Source organism: Mustela lutreola, chromosome 4 (assembly GCF_030435805.1).
Source record: "Mustela lutreola isolate mMusLut2 chromosome 4, mMusLut2.pri, whole genome shotgun sequence".
Taxonomy (NCBI): Eukaryota; Metazoa; Chordata; class Mammalia; order Carnivora; family Mustelidae; genus Mustela; species Mustela lutreola.
Genome location: NC_081293.1, coordinates 184,155,476 through 184,167,540, shown reverse-complemented (window position 1 = coordinate 184,167,540; position 12,065 = coordinate 184,155,476). Strand labels below are relative to the sequence as shown.

The following is a 12,065-nucleotide window of genomic DNA, read 5'->3' as shown; positions in this document are numbered from 1 at the left end:
CTTCCCCTTTTTGGTTTTTTAATTTTTTTAAAGCAAGAGACTTTTGAGACCATTAAGTAAAGGGAAATTCTTATATTTTAAAGTATTTACTTACTTTAGAGAGAGTGTGCGCATGCATGGGTGCAGTGAGGGGCAGAGGGGGAGAATCTCAGGGAGACTCCTCGCTGAGTGTGGAGCCTGACAGGGCTTGATCTCATGACCCTGAGATCAAAACCTGGGCCCCAACCAAAAGTGGGATACTTAACGGACTGAGCCATCCAAGTACTCTAAATAAAGGGAAATTCTTACAGATTTTTATTTATTTATTTGAGAGTGAGAGACAGAGCATGGGGGTGGGAGGGAGCAGCCAGAAGCAGAGGGGGAAGCAGACTCCGCGCTGAGCAGGGAGCCCGATGTGGGGCTCGATCCCAGAACCCTGAGATCATGACCTGAGCTGAAGGCAGACACTTAGCTGACTGAGCCACCAAGGCACCCCAATAAAGGGAAATTCTTGATGAAGATGGGGTTCCTCCCAGAGCAGCAGAGGTTTTTTTCTTCCTCTCACTCTTGGTGGGAGATCTGCATGTAGTTTGTATGTAAGTAAATAAGAACGGAGTGCTCCCTGCAGAGCAGGAAAGACTTCAAGGGGAATGTAGTTAGGATTGCAAAAGAATGCAGAATTGGTGACCATTGGAATTATAACATTTCTGTGTCCTCTGAGATTTCTGGAAGATTAAAGATACTATCCTCAACGGGTCTTTTCAGAGCTAATTATAATTACAAAAGTGACTTTCAAAGTAGGGAGCACATAATAGACTTTCAACAAACTCTTGCTGATTGAGTGACCAGAGAAGAGAATGATCCCAGCACGCCTTCTTTCATTAATTAAAACCGGGGGAGAGGAGAAGCTTAGCAAAAGCTCTCATAAATGGATGGAAAAATTTAACAAAATTAAGTCTACAGTATAATTTATTTCTGGTAGTCTTAGTTTCAGCTCTGACCAATATTTAGAGAATTGGTCATTTTTATTCTCATTGTTATCTTCAGAAGGTGTTATTTACATAACAAATTTGTATGCTTTATACTTGTTGCCATTATAAGAACAAGTGGACCTTACTAATTAATCATCCTAACCACTTCCTTTCTGTCTTTTTTTTGCTTGTCCATGTTCTTACTTATCTCCAGTTATTTTCTTTCCCTGGTGCACTGAAACTCTCTTACTGTTTTCTCTTTTTATAGGGTTCTCTCATTGCCAACATGATCCTAGGAATTATCATTTTGAAGAAAAGGTAAATAATACACTTTCATATTTTGTGTATAGGAAGGATATCCTGAGCCCCATCCCTAGGCTGGATTCCTTTCCTCATAGTGCTGATAAGTTTGCTCTCCATCACCTGGCTTGTTTCTTGGTTTTCTCTCTGCCGGGGCTGTGTATCCCAAGGCCGTGGACCAGGTTAGGGGCCCCATGTGGCTTTGGAACATTTCCTCTGTATAGAACAGAATAGCTCTTGTCATCACTGCATCTTTAGTACCATGACAACCTCCAAAGCCAGCTGATCTAGAACTTTACTGTCCCATGTGGTCTCCACTAACTCCATGGGACTCTTGACATTTAAATTTCAGTTATGTGGGGTGCCTGGGTGGCTCAGTGGGATAAAGCCTCTGCCTTCGGCTCAGGTCATGATCCCAGGGTCCTGGGATCAAGCCCCGTATCAGGCTCTCTGCTCGGCAGGGAGCCTGCTTCCTCCTCTCTCTCTCTGCCTACTTGTGATCTCTGTCTGTTAAATAAATTTAAAAAAAAAAAGAATTTCAGTTACTTAAAATTAAATATTTTGTTTCTCACATTTCAAGTGCTCAGTAGCCACACGTGGTTACTGGCGACCATGTTGGAGAACCGAGATAGGGAACATTTTCAGCCCCGTGGAAGTTCTTGGACAGCACTGTCATAGAAGGTGTTTATCAGCACAACATGATGAACTAACAACACCCTTGTTAGAGAGAAAATTCCTAACAAAGACTGAAATGGCCAAGAAATGGGACAGAAACTTTCAGGACTATTCTATGTGGCTGTCACCAGTACCTCTCTCTGGGATATGACTAGAAAATCTCAGAAATACCTGGGATACTTTCTCAAAATATTTGTCTTTCACCTTCGTTCTGAGCCTTACCCCTTACTCCCAAGAAGGAAGGGCACTGGGGAGAGTCAGCGCATTCAGTCCGGAACATTTTTCAGGGGAAGTTCACCTTCACTGTTAAGATCACAATTGTATAAGCTCAGGCCAGCTTTTCTCTGTTTTTAGTAGCTAGCCCCAGGGTTAGAAGTCTCTACCAGCTTAGAAAGTGCTGCCAGTTAAGTTTGGCAACCTAGAGTATTTAAGTAATAAGAGCTGTGTGGTAAGGACAGTTGTCCTGTCCTGCTAGGCTCCTTATCATGAACCCTTTATCTTTCGAGGCTTAGTTCCCAGATGAGTACGGCTGCAGCTGACTTGTTTTCCAAGTGTCCACATAAGTGTTCATATGTAATGGGTTTGTTACATTGAAGTGACCACTACCCTTCTTGGTAGTGTAGACTTGACGTTGGCGCAGACCTGCAGGCCTTCCAACTGTTGATTTTTCTCATAATAGGACTATAAAAGAACATATTCTCTTTTTTTATGATTTTATTTTTTATTTGACAAATCACAAGTAGGCAGAGAGGTAGGCAGAGAAAGTGGAGGAAGCAGGCCCCCTGCTGTGTAGAGAGCCCGATGCAGGGCTCGATCCCAGGACCCTGGGATCATGACCTGAGCCGATGGCAGAGGCTTTAACCCACTGAGCCACGCAGGTGCCCCAAAAAAACATATTCTAAAAGGAATGTGTTCTCCTGAGGGTGCTCTGAAATATCAGGGCCCTTTCTTAATCATGTCCGTTGCCCTGGAGAACTTGTATTGGGTCTGTCCTCTTGCATCTGTCCAAGTAAGCCCTGTTGACTCTCCTTGCTGTGTATCACCCAGAGAGCAGGAATTTCCCTCAGGTAACCATCTAATATCAGGAATTTGTAAGTTATTATCTCCTACTGTGTATTTTGAGTAGAGCCCCTTAGGTTCACAGTGTGTTCCTCATTCCGGGATTTGAAGACCAAGTCAATACTTACCTCATCCTGCCCTTTGTTCATTTTTAGGCCTGTATTACAAACCTCTCCCTGTCTTGATCTTTCCAGACTCCAGAGTGCCCTTACTTTTCCATCTGCCCCCTCAGGGCCCCTTCATCTCCCTCTCTCCACCAGCAGCTTGCTCTCGGCCCCCGATCTGCTGCTTAGCCAGGCCTGCTGGCCTGCTGCGAGGCGATGTGACCAGAACTGTACAAAGTATTTAACTAGAAAACCTTAACTGGTTCATCCTGTAAATTTAATTCCTTTTTGTCCTTGCCTGAGTCCTTCCGCTTTATCAGTACGAGCCCAAGAGGGATATTAATGATGTTGTTTTAGTTAATATGAAATGCCACTGTTCTTACTGCCAGTAGTCCTATTAGTGTAATATTTCTTCCTTTATCCAACTGTGCTGACGTTTAAAAACATTTAGGTCAGTCAGAGGTGTTAAAAAAAAGTCCTCTCCTGACAATGGCCAGTTGACTGATTTTTCCCCCGTCCCCCTGACTGAATCCTGCTACTTGTCCCTTATGATCCGTTCTTCCTCTTGTGTGGTGTGTCTCTGACGCTTGGGTTTGGGTCCCTGAAGACCGGAAGCGCCACAGGTGGCAGTTCAGATGTGTCCACCTTTCCCTGGGACCCGAGCAGGATGGCAGAGCATGTCTGGCCCATGTCTTTTTTTGTTTTTGTGTTCTGACGAAACAGCCTCTCGGTCCACAAACCAACAAACAATTTTAAGCAACACGAGGAAAGGGAGTTGAGTCCCCAGTCAGCATCCTGCTTCGTTCCTGCCCAGACTTCTGTGTGCGCGAGCCCGTCGTCTGGATTCCGCCGACGGGTCCTCTCACACAGCCTCTGACTGGGAGCATCGCGTGCAAGTTCGTATCTGTGCCTGTCTTCTCCTGACGTCTTCTCGTTCTCGTTTTCGCAGATACAGCATTTTCAAATATACCTCCATTGCCCTGGTGTCTGTGGGGATATTCATCTGCACTTTCATGTCAGCAAAGCAGGTGGTAAGGATCGCTTCACAGATCATTTCTCTTCCCTGCTTGCCGTGGGGGCCCCGGGGTGTTTTATGGACGCGGTACATGGTCATGCTTATGCCATGGAAGGATTTGGGTCTCTGCGAGAGAAGAGTGGGGGGAAGAGGGCAACAGATCATTCCTTCGTACCCGGGCACCTTGCATGTAGTTCTGGTCTCTCTACCTGGTATTTTCCTGTCTTTCCTAGACTTCCCAGTCCAGCTCGAGTGAGAATGATGGATTCCAAGCATTTTTAAGGTGGCTGCTAGGCAAGTACAGTGATTACAATAAAGCTAATTGCCTCTGAAGTTCTGTTTGCTGAGTTTTCTCCCAAGGGACGGGTTTCTTGGCAAGAAGCTTTGGCTAAACAGATTATGCCACAGAAGAGAGAGGCACCCGGGGTCACCTATCTCTGAACTTCGGTGTTCAAAACATGAAAAAAGAAAATATCCGCGTTCAGGGTAATGGGTTCTACAACATGGTTCCACGATTTCCGTGGCTGCCAGTGGTGTGGAGCGAAAAGCGCACATCCGTTTGCCTGTCACTCTCTCTGAGCGAGTGCGTAGAGTGTCCTCTGTTTCTTCTTGGTCTGTCTCCTGAGTAGAAGCAGTCAATTTCCAAGGGACTCATTTCTAAATCTTAGATTCATTTTCTTCATAAGTTAGCTCTTCCGTAATGAGTGTTCCCAGACCCGACTGATCATCAGAGTCTCCTAGGGAATTTTTTAAAATATGAGTATCTCTTTGTGGAACTCATTAGATCACTCCTATAGAGCTCTGGCCTCGTGTTGTCGGCTACGGAGGTGAAACTCTTTCCAAGTGCAGTCCGTGACAGCAGTAACAGAGTGAGAGTAAGCCGAAGAGAAATAGCAACAAAAGAACTAGAATCTCCCTGCTGCTTGGCCTTAAAAATTTATCCCTTTAAGGCTGCTCTTCTTTATGGGAAAAAAAAAAATCATTGTGAACTGTTAGGAAACACTTAATCCAATAAGAAAAATTTCCAGAGGATATAAACATACAATTCATGGGGAAAAATTAATATCTGATTACTGTGTGTTCAGCCTCAGTACTCTTAGAATCAGAGAGATGCAAATTGAAACCAAAATGTAGTACCTTATTATTTTTGGCCTATTAAAGTCGCAAGATAGTAAACAATTATCCTCATTGCTGTAGGGGGTGCAGTAAGACAACCATTTTTGTATAAACTGTTTATGGTAGAAATTGACATGGCCTTTCTGGAAAAATTTATATACTGTTTTAAAAATGTCTGCAACTTCTGACTGTAATTTCATTTAGGGAAGTTTACCCTAAGGAAATCATCGACATTTCGTTTAAAGATTTATGTACAAGGATATACATTGATTCCAATGGTGAAATAATTGGAAGTAATCTAATCATTCTCATGTTGTTAGATCTTTACTATGGTCCCTCCACATGATAAAGTCATGGAGCCGTGGGTTCATACTTGAAGGAAAAAAAGAAAAATCCAAAAAAATGATTGTGAAGAAAGCAAGGTGTACATTTGTATATTCATTATAATCCCGTGTTAGCATAAAATATATACATAAATATATAGAGAGAGCAAACTATCAAGGAGTGGGTAGTGATAATGTGGTTATTTTTACTTCTTTAGAAAATTTTGTACATGTTCTACAGCTGGTTTGTAATAAATGTAGAACAGTCAGTGTTCTTTAGGAAAATATGTGGAAATGAGCAAATCCTGTATCTTATCACCTGGTTTTTGTGTTTTCAGGGATTGGGGCACTGACGTTTGCACTTCTGATGTCAGCGCGGATGGGTATTTTCCAGGAGACCTTATACAAACAATTTGGGAAACATTCCAAGGAGGCTTTGTTTTATAATGTAAGCAATTTCTTGAGCCTGAGATAGATTAAAAAGTACTCAGCTGTACTCTATCATTTCAAACGAAATATGCGTTTTTCTGGTGTAGTTGAAGGACCAAGTATTTTTAATAGGCTACAAGTGTGTATTCTGAGCCACTGTTCTCTGCATGAGCCACTCGTGATCGGTGTGTGGAGCCTAGCATGTCCCGTAACCAGGAACAACATCTGCGGATAAGGACCTTCATCCCCCCCCCCCCCCCCCCAGTGTTCCTGTAGATGAAATCGAGTAAAACTACTATGGAAACTTGGAACAGCAAAATAAGTTCCAAAAACCCCATGCAGAGGGGGCCGTGGGCAGGCGGACAAGCATTTGAGGGAAGAGGGGGGACAGCATCCCTCCAGGGAGCCTCTGTACTCAATGGAGAGTTCCGTTAGCTAATTGTCTGTGCTTCTGCTGCTTTTTTGGAAACGGCTAAGCCAGAGCCGCCCCCTCTAACTGTACTCTTCCTCCAGCCTCTCTCCTATGGAGAGAACATCCACAGCACAGCCCCTCAAGGCCCCGGGCGGTAGAGATGCCGCCGGCCTCAGGGTTCAGAGGTTCGTCACTGCCAGCTTTCGTACTGAAGCTGCAGACAATCAGGCTGAGATATTTAACTGGGACTGGAGTGTGTGGCTGGGAATTAAAAAAATAAGGAACAGGCTCTCAGGTTCACGTCTTTTTTTTAGAACAGTACCTGGCACGGGCTGAATGACTATGAGTTTAAGCTTCCCTTTTGCTGAGGGAAGGATGCTGGCTCCATTTTTTTGTTCAGTGCGTGATGATCTCTGACTCCAGTCCGTAAGGGCCAGAGCTGCGGCTTGGGGTCAGTAGCCTGCTGGACAGTGTCACGAGGTCCGAAGCCCTGGATACGTTTAACCTAACAAGTCTGAATTGCTTTTCCTGATCCTGCTTGTCAGAGAGCTTGTAAAACTGGGAGTCATTGTGAAGCTGCCCTGCATATTCTGTACTACGTGTGTATGTAAATTTACATGAGCTCTTTCTTCCCACAGCATGCCCTTCCGCTTCCTGGCTTCATTTTCCTGGCTTCCGACATTTATGACCATGCAGTTCTGTTCAATAAGTCTGGTGAGTGTGGGGTTAGCTGGTGGAATCACCTGGAAGCTTCTGGGGCCACTTCTCAGTTTCGCCATTGACTTGACCACAGCTTTTTTCATGATCTTATCCAAATCACCGCCCTATGGGGAGCCATCCCCACCCCACCTCCCGGGGATACTGTGCTGTTTGTCAGCCGTTGTAGTGGCAAAAGCTTTTCCAGATGCTTCTCAGTTATTTGCAAACAATGTAATAGAGTATCTTCACATTTTCTATTTTGCTTTGGAATTTGTGTGTTTGTGTTTGCATGTGGAATGTTTGATGTTTTGAGAATGCCAAAAAATAGCAGTACCACCCCACAGAGGTGGGACCGTGAGAAACTTGGGCAGCCATCAGCTCTGCCTGCTCCTGCCCTTCCTTTGCTGCAAAGGCAAAGGCAAAGGCAGACCCACTCACGCACACCCACATACACACACACACACCCACATACACACACACACATAGCTCCCTTGGAGTGAAGGGAAACAACCACAAAGGGGCTTTTTTCCAGGGTAAAGGGTAGGAAATAAAGCAGCAGGAATAAGCAAAATTCATTCAGATGTCTACAGGGTAAGTTAGCTGTTACTTGTTAAAGGGACTGTTTAATCAACTAGCTATAAATTGCCTATCTGATGTGATTGACTAAAAGATGTAGTGTTTATACAGACAAAGGAACACACAGGAACAAATAAACATATGTAAAGTTAAGGCTTTCTCCTTGCTCATATCTAAAATGGTAGGTGTATTTTGTGGAGTGGCGGTATGTGCACCGTAAACTTGTTTGCCCTCAGAACCTGCGTTAGGAAGTTGTGAATGCTTTCTGTTGGAGTTTGCAGTGTTGTCTGTCCCATTCACCCACAGAAAGTGTGTAATGAAGGTAGTGTGTCAAAGGTTTTTTTTTTTTTTTTTAAGATTTTATGTATTTATTTGACAGACAGAGATCACAAGTAGGCAGAGAGACAGGCAGAGAAAGAGGGGGCAGCAGGCTACCTGCTGAGCAGAGAGCTCGATGTGGGGCTCAATCCCAGGACCCTGAGATCATGACCTGAGCTGAAGGCAGAGACTTAACCCACTGAGCCACCCAGGAGCCCCTGTCAGAAAGTTTTTAGGGTTCTGAATTACTCAATCATTTCTGACTTTTTTTTTTTTTTTTTTTTTTGGAGATGTAATTGACACATAGCCACTTTTGACACAATAATTTTTAAGGTCCCTTGAGAGTTTCCACATAGCGATGGACCATTGACATAAAAATATCATCAGATTCCTTGGGATTGATTTTGATTTAGTTACTAGAATGCTGCTTCTAAAAGTCACAGGAATGGTATTTATGTAAAATCTTTACTTTAGAGTATGCCTTCAACTTCTTCAAAATCATCCCTGAGTTAAGTATGTTTTCTTTTCTCCTCTGGCTTGCCTTAGGTTATCTTAGATGAATCTGTTATCCTTGAATTTGTTATGAGAATTGAATATCCACCTAAATATTTGGAGTCCTACTGATTGACTCTTACATAGCAAATTGATACAGTGGATCTCTGAAGCTGTTAAACAGTAATAATGTTACTTGTCTTTTCAGTGTTTCAAAGACAGTTGAATACCACATTATGGGGATTTCCCACTAGTCTAGACAGTTATATTACATACATTACATATACACACACACACACACACACACACACACACGGATTTTTATGTTTTGCAAAAGAAAAGTAACATTCCTTTACTAAGGAGATCTCACTGTCACTGTTAGAATTTCCTAAGTTACACAGAATAATTCTACCCCCCCAAACACCTTAGGATCCCAAATACTTGCTATGCAAGCCTCATAACATAAGGATGCATTTAAAGGAAGAAAAGTTACAGTTCTATAGCCTTCGAGGTCAGCTAATTTCATTTTAGCATTTTCTTTCCAGATACTGCTTACATACATTTTTACACAGTCGTCACCCTTGTGTGGATACATTTCATACTTGCTTTTTCACTTGCCTTCTTTTTTGTGTGAGTGTATATAATCTTCATGATTCTTTTTTCATCAAATGTGTCCCGCCTCATTTAGTGGAAGTTCCTCTAAGGCTTACATAGCCATTGAGACTGATTTGGTTTTTCCACATTATAAATAGTACTCCATCAACGGAGAACTTTTTTCTTCTTTTGAATTAATAAGGATTAATTCCTAAGAATGACTGTCAATACTGGTGTGGTCCCTTAATGTGAGCATTATGAAATGGATTTAAAACACACACACACACACACACACACACACACACACACCAGTTGATACTACTACCAAATGAGTGGCTGCCAATTCCACTACTGCCTTTCCAGATTAGGATTTTATACATTTTTAATTGCTGTTTTAATAAAGTCTAAAATGGCAGAACCCTGTTTAGTTTTGAATTCTTCGATTACTAGTAGGATCGTGTATATTTCTAAACAGCATTTATTTGTGGGTTGTCTTCACTCTTGGGTCGATTGTCAGGTAAGAGCCTGTCATTTGTAACTTCTCTGTGCCTCTCAGTGTTTCTTTGTAAAGTGGGGTCCTCGTCAGGTGGATGGTGAAGAGTTTATTTTACAGTTGCCATAAGTAATTTAAGAAACCAATGTAATGACTCTTGAGACTGATGTAGCCTGGAATCAAGGGAAGTAAAGCGGCGTACAGTCCAGTTCTGCTTGCGAGGGAAGTAGTGTTGCTGTCTCTGTTACGTTCGGTCTCCCCTCAGCTGTCAGGAATGTGATCGTCTCTCCTCTCCATCTTTGCAGAACTGTATCAAGTTCCGGTCATTGGTGTGACAGTGCCCATCATGTGGTTCTACCTCCTCATGAATGTCATCACTCAGTATCCTTTGCGCTCCTCTGCCATGAGGTCTGCTCTGTGGTCTTTTGACCGAGGAATGTTTATTCTTCTAACGGTATATGACATGAGTTCTGTCTCTGCCTTGAACTATTCTGTACTACCGGAGACAGAGCTGCCCATCCAGTTAGTGCCTTCGTGGGGGGCCAGAGGTTAGCGCTGCAGCAGGTCGGTAAGTCACTGGGCACCATAAAGGGACTGCTCTGGGGGGAGGTGTAGAAATCAGTGGATCACCAAGCAATAGTATAGGACGTGAATGCTCTGTGATTTCTGCCGGAGTTGTTCGGTGGCCTAGGATATGTCTCAGGCTGCCACAAAATTCTGCAAGAAATTTCAAACTAACTAAAACCTAATTTTTTAAATGGTTCCTTGAACAGCCTGAAGTAGGTTATAAAATTGTGAAGGGTCTGAAACCACGAAGCAGGTCGAGATTTGTCTCATTCCTCTGACGTCACCTAGTAGATTGGCCGGCAGAGTTCCTCTCTGGACAAAGAGGTGGAGCCCGGGTCATTATATAAAGTAGGTTTGCTGACGTTTATTGAAAGTGTTACCTACCTTCTGTCACTACGTGGGAGGGGACCGCCACCGTACACTGTGTGAGGAACTCAGAGCGAGAACAGTGGGCGGTCTCCAGGCAGCTTCAGGGGAGGATTCGCAGATGAGTGGTAGGACGTTCATTCAGTGAGATGTTCTACTGAGGAAGAGCCTCCGAGCAGCCATAACCCACCCATGTCTTCTGGTTCTTAGAATATGAGCATTTAAACCAAGTGCGATGCCAGAATGTTCTGCCTGGTGTTCTCTCTCTAGTCTACCGAAACCACCTTAACCCCACCCCCCCAGGTACGTGTGCATCCGGGGCGTCTTCATTCTCACCACGGAGTGCGCCTCCCTCACCGTCACCCTTGTCGTGACCCTGCGCAAGTTCGTCAGCCTCATCTTTTCCATCTTGTACTTCCAGAACCCTTTCACTCTGTGGCACTGGCTGGGTACCTTGTTTGTCTTCATTGGCACCCTGATGTACACAGAAGTGTGGAACAACCTAGGGACCACAAAAAGCCAGCCTCAGAAGGACAAGAAGAACTGAGGCCTGCCCGGAGCAGAGACCAGGGTCGTGATGTGCTAGGGTCCGGTGAGGGCTGGCCGCCCTTCCACGTTCGTCAGCGCTGAAGTGTTGAACCAACCATGTACCAGAGAATCCTCAGAAGGAGGGACTTCTCAGATTTCTTAAGGCTGTACAGACAGTGTCTGTGGACTCCAAATGGAAACCCCTCAACCATGAAGTAGAAACAAGAACAGTTCTCTGCTCTTGAACAGCCAGCGCGTTTGTTACTTGTTTACCAAAATATTTAGTACTGTTACTTGTTTATTGAGTTCTGAGTCCCCACAGCTAGTAGTTTTATATCTGTGTTCGGTGGTGGTCTCTTGTTGCCATTCTGATGATTCTCTGCCACACAGTCATTATCATCCTGTGGCCTCGTCCCTTTTTTCTGTCACCTTTCCCCTCCCCCCCCCCCCACCCCCTGCGGCCCGGTCAGCCAGTCAGATGCATCATCATCAGGAAACAGCTGAGCTGAGACACCGGTGACGCTGGGACTGGAAAAGAAGCAGTTGTCCCTGAGCCGAGCCCTGGTCACACTGGAGCAGGGCTGCGGGAATCCTTTTCCACAGCTTGCCTTTTTTTTTTCTTTTTTCCTATGCAAAAGTCTGTTGCTTTCTCTGCTTAGAACAGACCTTCAGCGTCTCTCTGAGGCACAGTTAATAAGAAAGAAAGGCTGTGTATGACGTAGGAGAGACGTTTTCTGGCGTGAAGCCCTGTAGCTCCGAGTGGAGATGGTGCTGCCGGGTCGGCTGGGAGCGGCTGGCCCTCGGCGGCCCCCAGAGGGCCACAGCTCCGGGCTGGTGCCAGTGGGTGCCTTTCCTGCTGGGAAGGCTGCTTAACCAGAGAGATTGAGCTCTGCCTGTCGGGCTGACAGAGTCGTGGTCAGTCAGGCTAAGGAGGAGACTAGTACGGGGGGAGGGGGTGTATGAATCAGGTCCAGTCGCAACGAAAATGAAGGTGTTTTTTTCCCCCTTCTTTCCTATGAGGTATCTTAGTGTTCTTGATGAGTGTTTAC

At 44.5% G+C, this 12,065-nt stretch overlaps 1 protein-coding gene across 1 annotated transcript in view; it reads left to right on the top strand.

The window, feature by feature from the left end:
• Nucleotides 1-11,821, top strand: part of SLC35B4 (solute carrier family 35 member B4) — a 36,196-nt gene extending 24,375 nt beyond the window's left edge. The window contains exons 4-10 of the mRNA XM_059171897.1: nt 1,219-1,268; nt 4,038-4,119; nt 4,337-4,397; nt 5,881-5,990; nt 7,022-7,097; nt 9,861-9,936; nt 10,792-11,821. Coding sequence (XP_059027880.1) covers nt 1,219-1,268; nt 4,038-4,119; nt 4,337-4,397; nt 5,881-5,990; nt 7,022-7,097; nt 9,861-9,936; nt 10,792-11,035 — 699 coding nt within the window. The 3' untranslated portion in view covers nt 11,036-11,821. The remainder of the gene's footprint in view (nt 1-1,218; nt 1,269-4,037; nt 4,120-4,336; nt 4,398-5,880; nt 5,991-7,021; nt 7,098-9,860; nt 9,937-10,791) is intronic.
• The last annotated feature ends 244 nt before the right edge of the window (nt 11,822-12,065 follow it).